This window comes from Capricornis sumatraensis, chromosome 17 (genome assembly GCF_032405125.1).
Source record: "Capricornis sumatraensis isolate serow.1 chromosome 17, serow.2, whole genome shotgun sequence".
Classification (NCBI taxonomy): domain Eukaryota; kingdom Metazoa; phylum Chordata; class Mammalia; order Artiodactyla; family Bovidae; genus Capricornis; species Capricornis sumatraensis.
In genome coordinates this window covers 68,879,097-68,903,145 of record NC_091085.1, presented here as the reverse complement: position 1 = coordinate 68,903,145, position 24,049 = coordinate 68,879,097, and the positions used below count along the sequence as shown (strand labels likewise).

Below are 24,049 nucleotides of genomic sequence, written 5' to 3'. Positions count from 1 at the left end.
ATTCAATTACCTACCAGGGGCTTATTCTCATTGAGGTCCAGCTTTATAAGAAATTATGCCTTGTATCTGCAGCACCTAGACTACTTGGCTTGATAGAGCAATATCTTGATAATCTCATGTTCACTACTTTCAGCCATTTTAGAAAAGAAACATGGACTCTTACCCTAGTTACCATAAATACAGGTAACCAACAGAACCCTACTTACTTTTGTACACTGTGTAGCAGGCAAGAGGTCAACAAACACCTTGAGGTCTGTGAAACAACAAGGTTTATCCCCAAACTTTTTAAAATACTGGAACATTAATTCCTCTGGATCACCTAAGAGAGAAGAGGGTAAAATATCACTAAATAATTCATGGACTAAAGAAATTTCTAATTTAAGTGAAAAGTCTGATTTGAGAAACATTTATTTCAATTAAATGAAAATTTTGCTTCAATGAGAATGAGGATGACAATGAGGGCCGGAAGATGGCTTGTTAGTTTAAAAATAAACGAATACTTGAAAAAGAAGTTGAATCTTACCAACTCAGTTATTACACTGAGGAAATGTGAAGTTTTTCATTCAACTGAAGTTTAAATAGTTAAAAAGTGTTCATTAAAGTTTAAATACTTGAGTCTATACACAAGCATTAAACAAACATGCTTTTCTCCAGTTCTTGAACTACTTAACAAATATTAAATAAATGTTAACTGCATGAAAGATAATGTTTGTTAACAGGCACGCCAACAGAAGAGAAAGTCAATGGGAAGAGCCATGGGCCAATAACTCCAAAGTCACAATGTAAAATTTAAACCTCGATATGCAGAAAGCTACTAGCTCATTTTATTTTTCCTCAAATCAAAAATAAAAATAATAAAAGTAGAATGCTCTCAAATTGAACTAGACTTAGGAAGCAGAGATTTTTAATAAGATCTCTGTAAGATTTCAGGCCTCAGTTCCTTCTGTTCCTAGAAACAGATATTCCATAGCTTTAATCAGATTCTCACAGGTCTCTGTGATCCAAAAGAGACTAAGAATCACTCACTAGTAAGAAAAAGACAAAAACTTCTTCTGTGTGGGGAGGTTCAGTTCAGTTCAGTTCAGTCGCTCAGTCGTGTCTGACTCTTTGTGACCCCATAAATCGCAGCACACCAGGCCTCCCTGTCCACCACCAACTCCCAGAGTTCACTCAGTCTGACGTCCATCGAGTCAGTGATGCCATCCAGCCATCTCATCCTCGGTCATCCCCTTCTCCTCCTGCCCCCAATCCCTCCCAGCATCAGAGTCTTTTTCCAAGGAGTCAACTCTTCGCATGAGGTGGCCAAAGTACAGGAGTTTCAGCTTTAGCATCATTCCTTCCAAAGAAATCCCAGGGCTGATCTCCTTCAGAATGGACTGGTTGGATCTCCTTGCAGTCCAAGGGGCTCTCAAGAGTCTTCTCCAACACCACAGTTCAAAAGCATCAATTTTTCAGTGCTCAGCCTTCTTCACAGTCCAACTCTCACATCTATACATGATTCCTGGAAAAACCACAGCCTTGACTAGACGGACCTTAGTCGGCAAAGTAATGTCTCTGCTTTTGAATATGCTATCTAGGTTGGTCGTAACTTTCCTTCCAAGGAGTAAGAGTCTTTTAATTTCATGGCTGGAATTACCATCTGCAGTGAGTTTGGAGCCCCAAAAAGTAAAGTCTGACACTGTTTCCCCATCTATTTCCCATGCAGTGATGGGACTGGATGCCATGATCTTCATTTTCTGAATGTTGAGCTTTAAGCCAACTTTTTCACTCTCCACTTTCACTTTCATCAAGAGGCTTTTTAGTTCCTCTTCACTTTCTGCCATAAGGGTGGTGTCATCTGCATATCTGAGGTGATTGATACTTCTCCCAGCAATCTTGATTCCAGCTGTGCTTCTTCCAGCCCAGTGTTTCTCATGATGTACTCTGCATAGAAGTTAAATAAGCAGGGTGACAATATACAGCCTTGACGTACTCCTTTTCCTGTTGGGAACCGGTCTGTTATTCCATGTCCAGTTCTAACTGTTGCTTCCTGACCTCCATATAGGTTTCTCAAGAGGCAGGTCAGGTGGTCTGGTATTCCCATCTCTTTCAGAATTTGCCACAGTTTATTGTGATCCACACAGTCAAAGGCTTTGGCATAGTCAATAAAGCAGAAATAGATGTTTTTCTGGAACTCTCTTGCTTTTTCCATGATCCAGCGGATGTTGGCAATTTGATCTCTGGTTCCTCTGCCTTTTCTAAAACCAGCTTGAACATCTGGAAGTTCCCGGTTCACATATTGCTGAAGCCTGGCTTGGAGAATTTTGAGCATTACTTTACTAGCGTGTGAGATGAGTGCAATTGTGTGGTAGTTTGAGCATTCTCTGGCATTGCCTTTCTTTGGGATTGGATGAAAACTGACCTTTTCCAGTCCTGTGGCCACTGCTGAGTTTTCCAGATTTGCTGGCATATTGAGTGCAGCACTTTCACAGCATCATCTTTCAGGATTTGAAATAGCTCAACTGGAATTCCATCACCTCCACTACCTTTGTTCATAGTGATGCTTTCTAAGGCCCACTTGACTTCACATTCCAGGATATCTGGCTCTAGGTGAGTGATCACACCATTGTGATTATCTTGGTGGTGAAGATATTTTTTGTATAGTTCTTCCGTGTATTCTTGCCACCTCTTCTTAATATCTTCTGCTTCTGTTAGGTCCATACCATTTCTGTCCTTTATTGAGCCCATCTTTGCATGAAATGTTCCCTTGGTATCTCTAATTTTCTTGAAGAGATCTCTAGTCTTTCCCATTCTGTTGTTTTCCTCTATTTCTTTACATTGATCATTGAGGAAGGCTTTCTTATCTTTTCTTGCTGTTCTTTGGAACTCTGCATCCAGATGTTGTAACTTTCCTTTTCTCCTTTGCTTTTCACTTCTCTTCTTTTCACAGCTATTTGTAAGGCCTTCTCAGACAGCCATTTTGCCTTTTTGCATTTCTTTTCCATGGAGATGGTCTTGATCCCTGTCTCCTGTACAATGTCACAAACCTCCGTCCATAATTCATCAGGCGGTCTATCAGATCTAGTCCCTTAAACCATTAGACAAATCCAATTTATAAGATTCAGGTGGGTGAGAGGGAAGAGGAAGATAGGAGATGAATATAATAGCAAGTGTAAAAGCAGATCCAAATAGTTTTCTTTCCATCTTTGGAAAGAAAGCATTTTTTTTTTTTTGCCTGCACCATGCAGCTTGTGGGATCCTACTTCCTCAACTTGGGATTGAACCCAGGACCCCTGAAGTGGAAGCACAGAGTCCTAACCATTGGACCACCAGGGAAATCCGAAAAAAAAAAAAAAACAATTCTTTGAAATATATTTTAACAATATTTTGCTGAAAGTCACATGAACGATTTTCATTTGCAATTCGGGAATAAATACAAACTAAAGTGACTGAGGTAGACCCAAAGAAAGAAGTCAACATGGAATACAAAACTGGCTGTGAATAATCGACATATAGAATGACAGAGATAGCCAGTTAATTTCAGCATAAACTGCAGAGAACACTAATTACATGATTAGAAGGGAAAGAGATGTTCTAGGATAGGTTTTAGGTACTGAGAAGTGCTCATCATCTGAGGACAACTGGTCCCTAAAAAAACCCTCTTAATCAAGTTTTAATGAGAACCAAATTTCTGTAATGATGAATGGGGTAGGGGGGAAGGGGAAAGGTTCTTTGGAGCTTTGTCTTCAAAAAGAAAAAAGAAACTGAAAATGTTTTTAAAGTTCACGATTCTAAACCTAACAAAATTTAGGGTATAATTAAAACTAAAGCTAATTCTAATTCTTAATATGAGCAGATTTTGGCTGGGAGTAGTGCTTTTTCCCCATAAAACTGTGAACTAGTACAATATGACCACATTCACTCTTCTGCAGTAAGCTCAACAAGAACCATTTTACAAAAACATCTAAGTGCTTCATCAAATTTCCTGAAGGTCTCTCTTAATCCTCTACTATCCAAATCATTCTTCTCTCCCATCTTGTCATTATCCTTATAAATTTTCTCAACTGTTAACTGCTCTAACTTGGCCAGAAGTTATTTTGTCAGTGTTTTTATGAGTGCTTATAACATATTTTCAAGAAATTCATTCATTCATTTCTTGAAATCCTCAAACTTTTACAGAACTGGCTATTTTACTTTGAAATTTATTTTGATATTATGGTTAGGTCAGCAAAAGAATGCCTGACAAAGACTCTGATGGCATAGAGAGAAATGTTAAAGTTAAGCTAAGTTGCGTGTGTGACTGAGGCCTAATTTTATTAGTGATCCAGTCATCAGTAATTCTTTTCAGGTTATGAAGACATTTGCTTCGCAAAACACAACTTTATACTGTAGGCCTCAGAGAACAGATACCGCCCTTGGGTACCAAGTGTGTCCCTATTCCTTCTCCCTGGTTCCCAAATATTACTACAGCTTCTTACCCAGTTTGTACTCATCATTAAAACCTTGACGTCGTAAACGTCTAATCAGCTCCAGTTTAGCTAGATGTGGTCCTCGGAGATGGCGAGAATTTTTAGATTCTTCTGTTATCCGATCTTCTATAAACCTCACAGCTTCTTCTGCAGAATAATGTACTTCTCCTTCTAAAGAGCTGGGTATAAACACATGAAAAAGGTATTTTGTGCCTCTATTGTTCTGTGCCAAAACTTACAAGTCAAGCCAAACTGATTTCAAGAAACAAATTAAAAATAACAGTAAGTATCTGATAACAATAAAACAATACAAATGAGAACAAAAGCTATGAACATATTCTGATGGTTAGTATGACACGTGATTCCTCCCAGTTCTGGCATCTGATTATTACAGAGATTAACCACCTCTACTGTTTTCTTAAAAAAACGTTATTTATATATTTTGCATATATAAAATATTACCTAATTAAAAATGTAAGTAAATTTTAGTGCTAAGAAAATGAGTCTGAGAAGAATTAGAGACTTAGTTAATATTATAAAGTAAGCATCATTTCATAATTGGTTACCATAAATCCTATTTCCTTATTCACTTTTTTAAAAGATCCTATTTAACAGCAATCAGCAACAATACAAGTACCCATCAACAGGAGACAGACTGAATGAATTTCGTACATTTCTAAAACGGAGTTCTCTTAAGTCACTAAAAAGGATTAATCAAATCTGTGTTTACTATATATGGAAAGACGGCCAAGATACATTTTAAGGTGGGAGACTATCAAGTGGTAAATTATTACATCTAAAAGAATTTCATTTTTATGTTAAATAAGAATAGTTATGTTAGTATATGCATAATATAAATAAATTTGGAGAACATCAAAGTCTTTTTCAAATAAATCTGGAAGATATCAAACTATTATCAAGAGTAATTTCTGTCAATCATATCTCGATAAAACTAGGGAAAAAAACATCCTGGGATGATAGGGTAACTAGGAACTAACATTTTTCACACCATACGTTTCTGTCCTAATCTAGGATTTTTACAATGGACATGTATTTATTTTAAAATGGAAAAAAAAATCTTTCTTTGAAAGAGATACATTATTGAGACAGAAAATTCAATTCGGCTTATAAGGAAATCTTTTTGCTACAACATATTAAAAAGTGCTGTAATTCAGGAAAAAAGACAACTTACTGTTCACCTTCAGCAGGAGGAGTCCAGGCCTCTTCAATCAGTCGAAAGACAGAATCGAAATAAGTCAGATAGAACTGCCAGTCATCTGAGCTAAAATCAGATTGAATGGTGCACACAGGATTAAACCCAAGTTGTGACAAATCTGCCTGAGGAACCATGATACTCAACTTATTTTCTAAGTGATATTTTAGTCTTCATTAGGAGAAATCCAATCTTCCCTCTGGGTTTCTTCTACAGCCCTAAAAGGGCAGCAACTCCAAAGGTATTTTTAAGGTCAAACACTTCTAAGAAGCTATTTTTTCCTTCAATAAAATAACCAGGTCTAAAAACCTAATATTCTTTATAGAAAACCCGCCACAGTGCTTCCTAGGTGGGCTGGGGGGAGACCAATCCTTAGTTTAACAAATTAATGAAATTTCAGCATTCATTCTGAATACTTAGCATCCTGGTGGCAAAAGTTTCACTATACTTCTTTACTGAAAGATGAAGGCTCATCAAAAACTTTTAAAAAATATCCAGGACACACAACAAAAGGACTTCACTTTATGCCCAGAAATCTAAAGATATAGTCCAAAAAAATCAAAAAGCCCCACTCTACTCTCATAGTCCAAGAAGCAAATACTTACTTTTTTAGTAAGAGACGCCGAGAAAGGGCGTTACACTCTGGCCACCTGCTCAGTTTCTTATACATAGCCATGCATTTATTTTCCCGACTCTGAATCTCACTTGTCAACTTCTCTACAATTAAAAGTAATAAAAGTTAGTAAGCTGGTTTCATTTTCACTCAGAAATCAGAACAAAGTCCAAATACAAGAAGGAAACTGTCACATGTTCTTAAAATTCACTCTCTCAGAAAATGGGATCACGGTTAGATACAAAGATCTATCTCACTAAAGGTTATTTTCCTGAAAAGAAAAATAGTATATTTCTGATATAAACTTTTAAATCCTGTTTTCCTATAAAATAAAAGGATCCAGAACATATTGAGTTGAAGATCTAGTATATGGGATACACATAAAATCCCAAGAGTATCTGAGGACTTGTATATTTAGACCAAAGACTCACCACCCACACTTTCAAAACATTGAATAAGCTTGGACTTGAACAAGATGAGAAAGGGGAGATGTTAGGAGGAAGATTAAAAGAAAAGAAATGAATCAAATTCTTCAACAGCTGGGAACAAAAAAAACTAGGATTAAATTTCTGACCAAATTATATCTGCCCTGTTCTTTTAAAACAGTTTAGCAGGACTTCCCTGGTGGCGCAGTGGTTAAGAGTCTGCCTGCCAACACAGGGGACGTGGGTTCGATCCCTGCTCCGGGAAGATTCCACATGCTGCAGACCAGCTAAGCCTGAGCACCACAAGAACCGAGCCCGTGCTCAGCAATAAGAAGCCATGTGATGAGAAACCCATACATAGCAACAAAGACCCACCACATCTAACATAAATTAAAAATAAATAAATAAAAATCAATCAATCAATAAATAAAACAGTTTAGCAGATTAAGCATGCCAACAATTACATTATGAATTTTCTACAGAAAATTTAAACTTTATCCACAGAACTACAACCTAACTGAATAAAAATACAAAGTTGACTTCTACTCACCTGCAAGGAGGCCAAAGTTAGAAAGTAACATTAAAAATAAAAACAAAACTCTTCCTACATTTTATATAATTAAAATAGTTAAAACTATCAGTTACTGTTATGGTTTTAGTAAAGGATATACATTACTTGTATGAAACAAAATCTTTTTCATGGCTGGACCTAATCAGAGTTATGAGGCCATAAAAGAAACTGACCAAAAAGTCACAATTAAAAACCAGAGTTGTCAAAACAATAACTACATTCCCATGAATTTCTCCTAAGGAAATTAAAAATGTGTAAATATTTAGGAAACAAATTGTTATAAATGTCTAAAAACAGAGAAATAGTTTAACACGATCTATGAAGTTCATACAAATAATTTTCCAACAAAAAGGAAAAAAGTATTTTCACAACAACAGAAAAGAGCTCTAACTTCTTTAACATGTAAAGTGCTGTTGCAAATCAATAAGAAGATTAACCAAATTTTTAGAAACAGGAAAGACTATGGAAAAGCAGCTCAAAGAAAACATTAATGATTTTTAAACAATTGAAAAAATAATTATGCTCCCTCGTGGCTAAATAAATAACTGTTAAGGTATGTTTTATCTAACTGAAAAACAAAAAGTTTGATAATATAGATGGGTAAGTATGTAAAGAAACAGACCCTCAATTACCTCCTAATTTTCCTCTGATAACATCCAAGGCTTCCTGGTACTTTCCCAAACGTTCCAGGATCATATAATAAAGTTCAACCTTATAGAAAAAAACAAAAAGTGTAACCACTGAAACTTTTCAATAATAGAGATATGTCATTTATATGTTTTTAAAAAGCTGTCTAATAGAAAAGAACACTATCTTCAAATAAGATGAAATTAACAGTGAGAATCAGGCAATAGTATCTCCCCTATCTGTGTATATCTCAACAGAGAACACTCGCTGGAAGCATGCAAGAAACAATAGCTCCTTCACTCACTACACCTAGGCTGGGGAATTCCACAGTTTCACATTTACACAAAAGACAAGAGCCAGGAACTAGTTCTCTAAAGGGAATAAAGCAACAATTCATAATGTTGTAACAGTATCAAAAACATGCAAATACAAAAGTGGGGTTTAAATTACTCACTTCAGCCTCTGCTTCTATCTTGTCCTCTTTCACCATTTTTTCTACCATTCTCTCAGCTAGGGGCAGAAACATTGTTTTTGAGAGGTTTTCATCCTGTGCTGATATAGACTGGAGGAGAAAGACATGTTTCAGTCAAATTTCTTCCGTTTGCACTATTCATATTATCACCATGCAGACTATTATTGTGACTCTGGCCCATAATTAACAAACCACTATGTCAAATATCAGACCTAGTTTGAATTTACCAAGAAGATACATTAGAGATGGTTTGCTTTACAAGAGATTTCTTAAGATTATCTTACATTCTTGAAACAGTTTCTACCATATGACTAACTTTTATATAGGTCATTCAAACATTTTTCTTGAAATATATTAAGGGGGGTTACGTTTATACTGTTTATTATAGATAAACGGTACCAAGCATTTGAAGAGAAAAGCTTTTGCAATGTCTTCTTGAGATGTTCATATATTATAAAGGAAATGCCAATTTCTTCTATTTATAGCATGGCTTACTTAACAGCTACAGTTACCTCAGACTGATCATTAAAATCGATACATGATATTAATCATTTTAACATTGCCAAAGATTCTGCTCTGAGCTCATTTGCCTCCTGTAAACAACCTTTCAGAGTAGTTATTATGCTTATTTTACAGATAAACTAAGGTTAAAAAGATTTCCCAACAGCTCAAGACATGGGGTAAAGCCAGTATCTGAAAAGCAGGCTAGTCTGAGCCTCTCTGTTCTAAACTGCTACATTTTAACACCTTCCTCCCCATCCTCTCATACAGTATCTTATTTTGTCCTCAAAGTAGCTCTGGGAGATAAGCATCTCCATTAGACAAAAGAGCAGACTGAGGCTCAGAAAGAAGTGACAAAACAAGGTCACCCAGTTCAATGATCTGTTCACTAACCAACAATAGCAAACATTTCTAGGCTCATAACTTGATCAAGCAACCTAGTAATAGATCTAAGGATAAGGGGAAATACACTGTGTATTACACACAAATAAACCAATATATCAACTCATAAAGAATACCAAAACTCCTCAATTCAAAAAAATCAGCTGACAGTGTATCAACTCCCTGTTTGACACATGCTGCAACACATTACCCAAGATGTTCAGAGGACACATTAAGGACAATTACTGTACACAAAAATAAAAACAAATCTCAATCCCATTCTGAATGCCATACTCACTTGCATAATTAAGCTCATCACAGACCAAAAGTAGTAAGGGTTTTTGGGGACAATCTTATATAGAGCCATGCCAGCCTGAAAGACAGAGAGCCATAAATATTTTGTTTAGAAAACATCAGACAGAAAGCAGTTAACGATATGTGGCAAGAAGTTTCCAAGGAAAATAACCACATGTTTACATATGCCAGTTACTGTACATGCCTAGTAACTTGATGGATATGCTCTATAGGCTAACAAGAGAGGTAATCAAAACAGCAAATTTTTACAAGATCAGGAATATTTCACCTTTTAAATCACATTTTCTCAAATTGAAGCCCAATGTTCCTAGAAAATACTGCATTCCAATATAGTTCTCGTAGACTACCAAGCAAAAACAAATGTGGCTTATCGTATCAATAAACAAACTTTACTGAAGCCACTGCACTAATCAATTACAGTAAAATTTAAAAAATACAGCATATTTAAACTTCAAAGTTAGACAAAATTACTCTGACATCATTCAAAAAATAATTCTTAGGTTAGGAAAATATTCAAGTTCTTTCAAGATACCATTAATTAGAATTGAACCCTTTCATTGTATAATGTATAATACTCAAATACTTAAAAGCAGAAACATGGCATAAAGAAGCAAAAATCTATTCAAGTAAAACTGAGAATCTGTCCATAATTGCCCAATTAGTAATCAATGCTAAGAACTCTATGAGCTAATTATCACAGTTACTATTGAAAAAAATACATGGAGCCCCTATTACATTAAGTGGAAGGAAATGTCTATTCCTGCCAAGAACACAAAGATTGAGTCCTGATCCCCAAGGCACTTAAAAAAGCTAGGGAAAAAGACAAATATTCAGACAACTAAAAATATTCTTGGCAATAAAAATAAACATCCTATATGGGGAAATTCCCTGGCAGTCTAGTGGTTAGGACTCAGCACTTCAGTATTGGGGACGGGGTTTGATCCCTGGTCGGGGAACTAATAAGATCCCACAAGCCACCGAAAAAAACAATCACAAACAAAAAAAACATCCTATACAGAAACACCATGCTAGGGTGTTTCCAGGGGCTTGCCAGGTGGTTGAGCAGCAAAAGAATTCGCCTGCTATGCAGGAGACGCAGGAGACTTCGCCCCTGGGTCAGGAAGATCCCTTGGAGGAAGAAATGGCACCCCACTCCAGTAGTCTTTCCTGGGAAATCCCATAGACAGAAGGGCCTGGCAGGCTACAGTCCACGGGATTTTCTGAGAGTTGGACATAATTTGGCAACTAAACAACAGGGCGTTTCCAAGGAAAATAAGGTTAATAAGTTTGTTTATTCCTTTTTATTTTTTTTAAGGAAAAGCAGAGAAGAGCCTTCTCCAAAGTAGCAGTCTTTCAGATGGAACTCGAAGGTCAAACACAATGTCTAAAACCAAAGATGTGGGGGTAAAAATACATATAATCATTTGGAGTGAATCAATTTCTTAGTAGAAGCAAAATGAATAACTAAACAAAAACATTAAAGAAAAGACATGCTGACAAGAACAAGTAGGACATCTAGCAGAAGCAAAAAATTAAGAGCAGTAGAAGGGAAAAGGGCTAAGAGGTAGACAGAGGTACCTTTGTTATTAAGGCATTCAAAAAGGAAGCTATACAGAGTAACACTGTGACATTGTATAAATCTATACTCCTCCAGAGTGTTTTAGCAGTACTGTGAAGAAAGAAAATAGGAGGAATAGGGGGAGGCAATGAAGAACTAAACCAAGAATCGATATATGCAACAGGGAATTCTCTGGCTGCCCAGTGGTCAGGACTCCATGCTCTTACTGCTGGGGGCATGGGATGATCCTTGGTCAGGAAATAAGATCCTACAAGCCCTGTGGCCAAAAAAAAAAAGAGAGAGAGAGAGAGAAACCTCAAAAACCCCTTGGAGGCAGAATCAAGATGATCTGGACAGTGAAACACCAAAAGGGAGGGGATATATGTGTATGTGTGGCTTATTCATTTTGCTATACAGCAGACACTGACACAATACTGCAAAGCAACTAACTATATGTTAATAAAAAAACTTAAAAAAAAAAGGCTCTAGAGACAAAATGGACATAGAGGATAAGGAGGAGAGTCCAGGATTGCTTGAGGTCCCTGTCTCTAATACCAACCAAACTGGAGAAATGAAGTGCAAAGCATTAAAAAAATTTTTTTTCAATAATTTGGGTAAAGAAAACATTTTATAATGACATATAGAAATAAAAAGGAATATTAATATGAATTTCTAACATAAAAGAAAATTTTCATGCCTATACCCTAATGTCTTAGAGGTGCAATCATTCTGTTGCTACGGAGAATTTCCAACCACAGAGAAGTTGGAAAAATGTGGCCACAAATTGGTGACTCAGAGAATAGGAATGTCACTAACAGAAAAAGGAAAGTCTAGTCATCTATCACGTGAATAACTAGCAACTCTTTATTCAAGGTGGCTTTAATGTTACCTGTCGGAGATATCTGTGCGGCAGAAATCCTTAAACTTTCTGATTCTCTGGCTTCCCTCCCTCTTACCTAAACCAGTTTATGCAAAGCGCTCATTATTTAACAAATATTTATCATGCATATGTTATCCTCGAAACTGAGGATTCACTAGTGAACAAAAGCCTTTATTCTTAAGAAACATAGCACGTAATTTATAAAACACCTATTACCCCAGACGGACATACCCATTTCAAAATAAGCATACATATGAGCTAAGAACTGTGACTACCTTGAGCAGCAACAAAGGTAGGATAAGAGCTAACAAACTCCGTTCTGAGACATTTAACACTAGAGGACTCCATTCCTCCAATACAATAGACTAAGACAATGCAAAAGCAAGCTATGGTTAAAACACTGAGAAGCTGTAACTATTAAGCCAAGTCAGAGCAACAGTCTCCAAAAAGCAAGCTGAAAAATTATACATATCTCTGGCAACAAGTAAAGTTAAACCTTACAAAAATAAAACTGATCAAGTGGCAGATTATTTTTTCCTCTTCTCAAAATTTACCTTAATATTGCCATTGCATGAACTTCTACTTTTTGTTATTTTATGTTTATATTTTATAAAATATATATTTCAAAAATGTATTTTGTGGGATCATAAAGTTAACAAAAGCTTTTTAAAAAAAACAGAAAGTTGGAAAGTAACCACAGCCCTATATCCTAGCAATATTTCAGTACATACATCTAATACTATCTTTTATTAAGGAGAGGTGGATGGGAGAGAAGGGGGAGGCGGCCATTTTACAACCTGCTCTTTTCAATCACTACTGGGAATATCTTTCTATGTGAACAAATAAAGACACACAGTACCACGGATGGGTGCAGGGAGTGAGAATGAGGTGTTGTAGTTTTTCTACCATATAGGTAGAAAAACACAGGTAATTTATTTACCTGTGTCCATATTAATGTATATTTAATATGCTTTACTTAAAATATACTCTTACAAGCAAAAATCATACTAAAGATTTACATGTTTATGTTAGTGTTACCAATTTTTAAAAATACACCCATTTTACAACAGAAGAAAAATTATAATTTCTGAATACTTTTCCTGAGAATATACTCCAACAATACATGAAAATAATGATAAAATTTCTTCAAAGAATTATATCTAGGCCCCTCAAAATTCTTCCAGTTTAAAAACTTGCCAAGGTGAATACAAAGACTGATTTTTAAAGGATTTATCTTAATACAGTATCTTCCACCTTCCCTGCTTTATCTAGTGTTACAGTTTGACACTTCAGGTGAAAGTGTTAGTTGCTCAGGTTGTGTCCAACTCTTTTGCGACCCCATGGACTATAGCCCATCAGGCTCCTCTGTCCATGGGATTCTCCAGCCAAGAATACTGAAATGGGCTGCCATTTCCTTCTCCAGAGATCTTCCTGACCAGGGATCAAACCAGCGTCTCCTGCAGGAGATCCTGCATTGGCAGGCAGGTTCTTTACCACCAAGCCACTTGGGAAGCCTGATATTTCAAGTAAATAAGACCAAATAAAAACCCAAGTAGGAAATATCTGCCTTCAAAACATATTATATCCACAAAGCATTTCTTTAAAAAATTCTAGCTTGACATCATAACCCTTTATGAGCTTAACTGGGCAAATTTCATTTCTCTGGGGTGGCAGTTTTACTTACATATCAGCCCCAATGTATCCAAATGAGGCACCTTCACAGGTATACAAGAAATATGGGAAATGTGCTAACTAGCAGAGAAGGAGAAGCTGCATCCAGGGGAAAAAAAAAGCATCCCAAGCAACAGGGACTTTTTCCCCCCGCTGTGGATTTAAAAATCTTAGCAGGCTATATACACAGTTGAATTTACAAAATAGATGTAAACTTTTAAAGCCAATTTTTCTAATCTTTTCAGTTACTGTTCTGGGATTTCTGCCCATTTTCTGAAAATATACCAGCGATCTGATGCAGTGGGACAATCTAAAGATTGTCCTTTAGATTGTACTTACTAGAACCAAACAAAACAAACAAAACATATATTAAGCCACAAAAGAACAATCAGTTAAATAAATCAGTTAAAGAATCTGAATAGTTGTTCATCTTTAAAACACACACACAAATATCTGGTTGATCCACACACACAAATACATAGACTGACTCCTATACAGTATGCAAGCATACATGTGCAGACACACACACACACAACTGCAGTTCAACCACAGTGAAAAGGCTTTCAGAGAAAACGCACAGCCCAGGAGGCTTGGGTTATCAAGTTACCTGTTGCATTTTCTTGTATTCGCCCACTCTGGCATAGGCCATGAAGAGGTGAGAGTGATATTCCTCACTATTGGGAACTTTCTTCACAGCTGCCTCATAAAGTTTTGTGACTAACTCCGCTAAGACAAAGAGAAACAGGATTTTAATTACTGATGTGTAACAAATCTTAGCAGCAATTTTTTTTTCCTATTTGGGGGAAACAGATGTCTCCTATCATTAAGGAAGAAGAAATATCTGCTTTGCCTCACCTGATCATTACTCTTCCCTTGCTCAGGTGTTTTCAATAAAGAATGGACTAGGTCAGCCCCCCGATGACATTTACAACATATAAGACTCTCCAGGTCTCTCTAGCCTTTCTGTCTTCTTCCAAATTCCTTCCGCCTGACACTACGCTCCAGCTACATCAAAATATCTATAGTTCCACGAGATGCCCTGGGCTGTAGCATATCTCCATGACTTCACATTATTTCCTCTGCCTGGATTCCCCTTTCCTCTCTTTTCTACTGAGAGAACATCACCTCAGAGCCAGTTCAAATGTAATCCCCTCTTGCCAGGACAGGGCTTCCCAGGGGGCACAGCAGTAAAGAATCCACTTGCCAAGGCAGGAGATGTGTGTTCAATCCCTGGGTAGGGAAGATCCTCTGGAGAAGCAAATGGCAACCTGCTCCAGTACTGTTGCCTGGAAAATTCCATGGACAGAGGAGCCTGGTGGGCTATAGTTGATGGGGTCATAAAGAGTCGGACAAGGCGTAGCATACGCACACCCATGCACGCTGCCAGAAACTATGCAAGTTCAAATGTAATCCTTTCCTGACACCATCTCTGCCCCTCCACCTCAGTTTGAACACTGCTTCTTTCTGCCACTTTCTTCCTTCTGCCACTTTTAAATCTTTTAAATAACTTTCTTATACAATGTATTAATATATAATGCAATATACTATCTATTGATCTATTTTTCCTTATAGACTATGAGTAACATGAGAGCAGAAAGAATACCTTTCCTTTAGGATTCTAGTACATACTTGTCATAGAAAAACATTCAATCAATACTTGTAGGATAATTAACACTAGGAGAGAATCCATAGCACTAAACTGACATAATCCCTGAATAATCAGATATACCTCAATTCTTAAGTTTTAATCTTTTATAAGAATGAAAAACAAAACTGAACTATAAAATAACATTTTCTGCCTGCTAGGTTGGCAAAAAATGTTTTTTTCCCAGTTTTACTGAGAAATAATCGACAAAAACTGTGTATTTTTAGGAGCACAACATGATGGTTTGATGGCAAAAAAATTTTTAAGTCTAAGAATACCAATGACAAGGATGTGAAGCAACTAAAACTCTTATACACTGCTAGTTCAGTTCAGTCGCTCAGTCGTGTCCGACTTTTCGGGACCCCCCATGAATTGCAGCACGCCAGGCCTCCCTGTCCATCACCAACTCCCAGAGTTCACTCAAACTCGCGTCCACTGAGTTGGTGATACTAGTGGGAGGGTAAATTTAGAAGCAAGTTGACATCATGTTTATCTTTAAGCTGAACCTACACCCTATGACCGAACACCTCCATTCCTAGATTCTAGTGTACTCACCCAAAAAAGTATTTTGTGGCAGTGAGCATGAATTAACTACAAGCACTTGGATATTAGATGAAAAGTGCATGTTACAGAAGATGCACAGTATGAAGCCATTTACATTAAGTCCAAGAATAAGCAAAACTAGCAATGTATTGCTTAGAAAAACAAATGTGAAAATATTTTTAAAGAAAAGCAAGAGAATTAAAAAAAAAATTCAGGATAGCAAATCCCTCTTAGAAAGTTAAAGGGGAAATGAGATTGACAAAGGACAGACAGGAAGTCCTCTCATCGCAGGCATGCCTCATTTCTTTATTGCACTTCCCCTTACTGAGATTTGCAGGTCCTGTGTGTTTTACAAATTGAGGGCTTGCGGCAGCCCTGCGTCTAAACAAATCCACTGGCACCATCTTCCCCACGGCATCTGCTCCTTTGTGTCACTGTTACATTTTTGGTAATTCTCACAATATTTCAAACTTTTTCATTATTGTAAAGTTCCGGTGATTTATGGCCAGTGATCTTTTCTTTTTCAGTCCATTAATTTATCCGGCTGTGCTGGGTCTTCGCTGCTGAACAGCTTTCTTTACAGTGGTGAGTGAGAGCGGCTCTCTAGTCGCAGTTTGCGGGCTTCTCATTGCGGTGGCTTCTCCAACTGCAAAGCACCAGCTCTGAGGCACACGAGCTTAGGTGCCCGCAGCATGTGGAGTCTTCCCAGACCAAGGATCAAACTTGTGACCCGTGCATTGGCAGACAGAGTCTTAACCACTGGACAACTAGGCAAGTTCAACCAGTGGTCTTTGAAGTTACTACTGGAATTGTTTGAGAGCACCACAAATCATACCCATATAAGACCTTGAACTTAATCAACAAATGTTCGTGTGTTCTGACTGCTCCATTATCTAGCTGTTCCTGTCTATCTCCCTCTCCTCAGGCCTCCCTATTCTTTGAGACACAATATTGAAATGAAGCCAGTTAATAACCCTACAACAGCCTCAAGTGAAAGGAAGAGTCACATGACTGGCACTTTAAATCAAAAGCTAGAAATGATTAAGCTTAGTGAGAAAGTCATGTAGAAAGCCAAGACAGGCTGAAAGGTAGGCCTCCTGTGCCAGTTAGCCAAGTTGTAAATGCACAGGAAAAGTTCTTGAAGGAAATTAAAAGTACTACTCCAGGGATTCCCTGGATGGGGAGTCAGATTCCACAAGCCAAGAGGTGCAGCGCTCCCCTAAAAAAAAGTATCATTTCAGTGAACACATAAATGATAAGAAAGTCAAACAGCCTTATTGCTGACATGGAGTAAGTTTCAGTGATCTGGGTAGACAATCAAACCAGCCACGATATTCCTTTAAGCCAAAGCCTAACCCAGAAGCAGACCCTAACTCTCTTTAATTCCATAAAGGTTGAGAGAACTGGAGAAAAAATTCATGTGACTCACTTTATTGCAATATTCACTCTAATGTGAAACCAAACCCATGATATATCCAAGGTATGCCTGTCCTAGTAATGCTCGATTTCTTAAGCTGGGTGGTAGGTTTATGAATGTTCATTTACCTCATATCAAATGTTCTAGTGTGTTACATAAAACATACTCTTCCATAACATGTATTATTAAAGATATATATCTCATAACAAAACATTTAAGAAATCAACAAGGAAAAACTTTATCTACAGATGAAACTGAACACTACCTAGGATATCGTCAGGAATAATCTGGCAGGCAGAGGGGTATAGACTAAAATTGACCATGTGTCAATAATTGCTGAAGGTGAGTAATGGGCACACTGGGGTTTATTATGTTGTTCTGTTTCTATGTTTGGAATCTTCCATAATAAAAAGTGGGAAAAGGGGCTTCCCTGGTGGCTCAGTGGTAAAGAATCCAGCTGCCAATAAGGAGACCAGGTTTGATCCCTGATCCGGGAAGACCCCACACGCCTCAGAACAACTAAGCCCATGTGCCACATGCTTGAGCCTCTGCTCTAGAGCCCAGGAGCTGCAATACTGAAGCCCGTGCTTTGCAACAAGAGAAGCCACCACAGTGAGAAGCCTGCACACTGCAACCAGAGAGCAGGCCCCGTTCACGCCAACTAGAGAAGAGCCAACGAAGCAGCAACAAAGACCCCGCAGAGCCAAAAATATATGGATTTTTAAAGTGGGGAAAAAGCAACTCTTTCATTTAGCAAAAAAAAATGTCATAAATGAAATTCAAGTCCTCATTCCAATTCAAGGATCCTAATATGTGCAAAATAGCCACTCTGTCCACAGCCTTTGCAGGCCATGATTAATGCATTAGTTTACCTGCTGTCATCCATCAAATCATGAGTGGTAAGTAAATTAGACAAATATAGAAGTCAACCAGAAATATCCAAAAAATTAAGCACAGTTTTAAAAACAGTGAAAAGAAAGAAACGTACGTCGGTGCATCTCCCGGTAAAGAATGGTCAGTGCCTGCAGCGAGTTGTCATCTGTGGGTTCAAGAGCGGCCACCTCCTGTGCCAAGATGAAGGCTTCCTCTTGCTTTCCAGTTCTCTGTAAACCGATTGCCTTTAACACCTGAGAGAAAAGACAAGACTGCTTTTAAAGAACAGAAAAGGAAATGTGAACCAAAGAAAGGCAACTTGAAAGCACAAGGTAAATTACAAGATAGATATGCCTAGGTTGCGAATCAACTATTTCACTAAAAATATCAGCAAATAAAGATTCTTTCCTATTTCAGTCATATTAAGAATGCACAAAGCAAGACAAAAAAACTGTACAACAGCCCTTAAAGGGACCTGTGAAAATTGAATAATTAAATTAGAGAAGTCATGTCCAAAGAAAAAAGCAGTGAGCTTTTAATTAAATACTATTTATGGCATTTAAGGGACCAGGAAAATATATGGCCTAAGAAATACTCTGAAAAACACAGGCACTAAAGAGATTAATGAAACATCTTTCCCTTTAAAGATTATAATATATAACCGACCAATATAAGTAACTCAAAGGCAAATGAACTTACCTTAGCACAATGAAGATCTTTATGCTTTTTCAACAACTTATCTGCTTGCTGAATTGCCATTTTATTATTACCATTATCAAGATAATCTATGAAAACAGAAGTTAGGGTCATTATATTTCAACAACAAATATGAAAAATGTATAGGCTAGTATCAGATATTTCAAAAAGTGTCCTAATTTGGTATTTAAAAATATCATGGAGCGATATGAACTCTAAACAGCCAGGATGGTCCAGAACCCAATCTTATATTTTGTTATAGTCATTTCTCATCCAAAAGCAATATAATCCAGTTATACTAGTCCTTAATGAAGATTCAAGACCAAATATATTTAGATGACAGATGACACTAATATTTTTACCTATGTGAAACAAATGGGTTTAGTCACACAAAAATTAAAATATCTAAAAAAACAGTTTATTATACTCAAACTTCAAATCTACCAAATGGACCACATTCCCTCAATAAAATGTGTAACGTGTACTTACTATGTCACGGAGTTAAGAATAATTTGCTGGGGGAAAAAAAAGAGACAGTAACAGGGGTGGCAAATTAAATCCAGCAATATTAGGAGTAGACAAGGTAGGAAAAACAGTTCTTTCATATACGTTAGTTGAAACAGAAACTAGCACTGACTTTGAAAAAAACTGACTTATAAGTTCCCTAACCTATGCATCCATTCCAAAACTCAAGGAATATGGAGACTTGTTATAAAATTTTGTTAAGGAAGAAAACCAATCAATTATTATTCAAAAGTAGAATAACAGCAAAGATTAATTTCCAAATGAGAGGATCTAAAAGAAAATGAGAAGTGTGTTAAATGGGCAACAGTGGTAGATGCCAACTCTAGATACAAGATGACTAAACGCGGCGACTACTACCAGGTCCCTCTTGGCTCACTGAGGTCCCAAATCAGCATGGGAACTGACAAAACACGAACAACTCAAACTAATCTATGACCAAAGGCTGGTGAGGACAGGGAACCAAAGCAACTCTTACTCACTGCCGCTGGGAATGCAAAGACGGCACTGCCACCTTGGAAGACAGGCTGTTTCTTAAAAAACTAAACATGCTCTAACCATATGATCCAGCTCCTTGTTATCTACCCAAATGAGATGACAACTTACTTTCACACAAAAATCTGCACACAAATGTTTACAGCAGCTTTGTACCTAACTGCCACAACTTGGGAGGAACCAAAGTGTCCTTCGGTAGGCGAATGGATAAAAAACTGTGGTACATCCCTCCATACAATGAAATATTATTCAGTGATAAAAACAAATGAGCTAGCAAGTCAAAGGAAAAAACAGAGGACTCTTAAATGCACACTGCCAAGAGAATGAAGCCAACAGACAAAGCTTCATACTGAGAAAGGCAAAAATTATAGGCACAGTGGAACAGTCAGTGGATGCCAGGAGCCGAGGGAAGGATGAATAACTGGAGAGCAGGGATTTTTCAGTGCAGTGAAACTGTATGATCCTGTAATGACGGTATGCCTCAATTATTCATTTGTCAAAACCCACAGAATGCGCAACATACAGAATGAACTCTAATGTAAACTAGTCAACTAGGGAGTTAACAATAACATATTACATTGGCTCAGCAACTATAGCAAATGCACCACACCACTGCAAATGTTAGTAACACGGGAAACTGCCGGGAGAAGAGAGGGGTGTGTGGGTGAATAGGAAAAACCACTCTAGTAAAACAAAGCTGATTAACTTGAAAAATATTTATCTAATAAAAGCAAAGATTCATTTCTAGAAAAGGAAAGAAAGAAGTGTTATAAATGGGAAATCGAGTGGTAGCTGCTGATTCAGAACACAGAAAGATGGCTGAACACAAGCTAGTTCACAATCGGCTACTACAGCTGGTCCCTCTTTGCTCGTCAAGGTCCCACGTTAGCAACAGGGAGAGAGGAGGCAAAGACAATTCAAAATCAGCTACGGCCCTGGTGGCTCAAGGCCAAATAACAGAAACGCACTATCATTTTACCTGACGGCTTCAATTTTTCTCCAATGAATACTTTGCCACAACTTTTAAAAAACAACCACATGAATACATGAGTTTCATCTCTAGTCTCTCTTCAATGCACTTAATACCAACGAGCACCAATAATGCTAGGTACAATGATTAAGACGACTTACTCTGGAGGAATCACAATCTAAAAAAGATCAAAGACTTAATACTCAGAGCGAAATCACAGAAATCTAAAAGCACACAAAATCTTGGCCTGAATACCTAATACCAGTTTTCTTAAATTCTTAGTTCTGGCGACAGGGCACCATTTGTCCTTATAGAATATCTGAGAGACATTTCAGTTCAATAAATGATATCTTCTCTTTCTAATAACCTGGTGTTGGTCTTATGCAGAGTGAGTTCTAAGTTATGTCTGACTCAGTCCTGTAAGACTCCAGGTTCATGGACCACATCTTGAAGCCTTCTCAAAGAGTAGGTATCTTTGGTGAAACCCCAACTCTGAGGATCTCCCCATAAACAGATCAGACCAGAGATTAGGACTACAAGGATATTTAACTTTTCCTCTCTGTTGTTGACAAGGCTCTGATATATTAATATCCTGTACCCTTGCCCTCTTCTCTGGGAATGGTTTCCACAGACTCTGCTGAAGGGGTAGAATTGGATGAGTATGTCTAGATCACATAACTCAAGCCCAATGGAATGGACATTTGACCCAAGCTGGGTAAACCTGGTAATCTATAACTGCAATGCTGAAACCTGGAGTCAGAAAGCTATGTAGAACTCCATTTAGAAGGCAATAAATATTTCCAGTTTGAGATTATCCGGGGCAGGTCCAGAATTTCCATCTGGAAGGAGCCTTGGGAGATGCAAATTGGTTAATGGGGAGTGAAAAGGGAGTTATCTCTTGGCTCTTCATTCATATAACATTTATAAAAGAATAATGTCAGTTATCTTTATCAAAAAATAGATGGGGGGATAGGGGGCGGTGCTGATTAAGCAAACAACCTCTCCCTACTTTATCTTCAGCCAGCACTTGGGCCCTGCATAAGTGATGAGTAAGCACATTAAAAAAAAGGCTTGGAGAACCTAGCAGAGAAAAGAATAGACACAAACAGATACGAGCAGCAGAGACAAGCGTTTGAGAAAGAAGCTTCAGATCTTGACAGCCTTCCAGTTTCCATCAGGCTCTAGAACACTGCATTCCTGCCCTAGGCTCCCACAGGGTTTATAAACAACCTCACTCTACTTGAGCTTGTGTCAAAGGGTTTCTGCTCCTTGAACCCAAAAGAATTTTAGCTAAGATACCCCACCACATTCAGCCTGCTGTCAGGCTCCCCTTTCCTGGAAGCCTACTGATTAATTGGTTGCTGAGTCTTTGGGAAATGTTTATTTCCACTTTACATCACTGACTTTGTAATATAAATTATGTAGCATTTGGTGAAAAAAGGCCAAAAAATGATATCCTAATTCTATTTTTTTAAGTCTTTTTAAAAGCTTACTCAAGGGTAACTGTGGCTTGACCATTAGGACTGGTATGGTTCCCTTAATGAGAGTAAGCCAGTCAGCCATCCACGAATCAGACACAGGAAATAAGATGATATGTGTCAGTTAAAGCAGTTTTTCAAAGTACAATTATCACTCCAACTACTCTGTTTTTAGGTGATCTCTGTAGGCAGTACTAGATAACACAGTGAGAAAGTTGACTTCTAATATTTCCTTTATATTAAGGAGATACTCAAATTGGCATTTGCCTGTCACTTCTTTAATATTTGCTAATGTCCCCCCCCCCCCATTTTTTTCAAACAGAGAAGCAACAGGTCTCAGATTGAGAGTTCCACAACTATCAGAAACTAGTTAAGGGACTTCTCTGGCAGGCCAGTGGTCAAGAATCTGTGCTTGCACTGTAGGGGGCGCAGGTTCAATTCCTGGTTACAGGACTAAGATCCTACATGCCACTGGTTCAACAAAAAAAAAAAATTTAAGACTTTAATAACATTGTTTTCTTTTCATTGTAGGTACTTATTCTTATGATTTGTTTTCTCAGGGCAAGTGACAGATTTTCCACTAATGGTAACAATAAAGATTTGTTGTTGTTTAGTCACTAAGTGAAGTGAACTGAAAGTCACTCAGTCGTGTCCAACTCTCTAAGACTTTAATAACATTGTTTTCTTTTCATTGTAGGTACTTATTCTTATGATTTGTTTTCTCAGGGCAAGTGACAGATTTTCCACTAATGGTAACAATAAAGATTTGTTGTTGTTTAGTCACTAAGTGAAGTGAACTGAAAGTCACTCAGTCGTGTCCAACTCTCTGCAACACCACGGACTATACAGTCCATGAATTCTTCAGGCCAGAATACTGGAGTGGGTAGTCTTTCCCTTCTCCAGGGGATCTTCCCAACCCAGGAATCGAACCAGGGTTTCCTGCACTGCAGGCGCATTCTTTACCAACTGAGCTATCAGGGAAGCCCTGTCGCTAAGTCGTGTCCAATTCTTTCGTAACCCCATGGACTGTTGTCTGTCAGGCTCCTCTGCCCACGGGACTTCCCAAGCAAGAATACTGGAGAGGGTTGCCATTTCCTTCTCCAGGGGATCTTCCTGACCCAGGGATCAAACCTGCGTCTCCAGAACTGGCAGGCGGATGCTTTACCACTGAACCACCAGGGAAGCCCAATAATACAAATTATTTTTAAATAAATTTAACAGTCAACTTAGAGAAAAATATTAAGTAATTAATAGTACAGATGATACTATAATATAGCTAAAATCATCAGACTGGATAAAAGAATGATAAAAATCTGGGGAACACGGGGTTAAACCACTGGTAAGAGACTATCAAAATCTACTGAACGAATGAGCCAGCCCCGTTCCTGGGTAATACGGCCAACAGAAGCTCCTCTTCCCTGCAGGTGCAGACAGACAGCAGTAGGCCCTGACACAGGCCTACTGTCTACGGGCCCTGTAGAGAGGCCCTGGGACCAACATACTTAAGAATCATAAGTCCAATCATACAAATACTGACAATAGAAAAGGGATCAGTCTCACAAATAAAAAGGAAAGCCTTTAAATTAGGTGTCCTTGCAAATGCTTTTAAACCTTGCAGAGTAGCTGAAATTGACAACCTGCACTATTTTCACTTTCTACAAGGACTTCAGAGACTAGTCAAGATATTGCTCCAAATTTAGAAAAAGACTGAATACAAGACAGCTCCACTTTCAAA

The 24,049-nt window shown here is 37.7% G+C and overlaps 1 protein-coding gene across 1 annotated transcript in view; it reads right to left on the bottom strand.

Annotated features, from left to right (window-relative positions):
- The window catches only part of NAA25 (N-alpha-acetyltransferase 25, NatB auxiliary subunit), a 63,062-nt gene that overhangs the window by 34,938 nt on the left and 4,075 nt on the right, over nucleotides 1-24,049 (bottom strand). The window contains exons 2-11 of the mRNA XM_068989904.1: nucleotides 18,853-18,938; nucleotides 18,269-18,407; nucleotides 14,283-14,401; nucleotides 9,550-9,624; nucleotides 8,352-8,459; nucleotides 7,903-7,981; nucleotides 6,267-6,378; nucleotides 5,641-5,730; nucleotides 4,458-4,627; nucleotides 207-319 (exon numbers count right to left, since the gene is read on the bottom strand). Of these exons, the coding sequence (XP_068846005.1) occupies nucleotides 207-319; nucleotides 4,458-4,627; nucleotides 5,641-5,730; nucleotides 6,267-6,378; nucleotides 7,903-7,981; nucleotides 8,352-8,459; nucleotides 9,550-9,624; nucleotides 14,283-14,401; nucleotides 18,269-18,407; nucleotides 18,853-18,938 (1,091 nt within the window). The remainder of the gene's footprint in view (nucleotides 1-206; nucleotides 320-4,457; nucleotides 4,628-5,640; nucleotides 5,731-6,266; nucleotides 6,379-7,902; nucleotides 7,982-8,351; nucleotides 8,460-9,549; nucleotides 9,625-14,282; nucleotides 14,402-18,268; nucleotides 18,408-18,852; nucleotides 18,939-24,049) is intronic.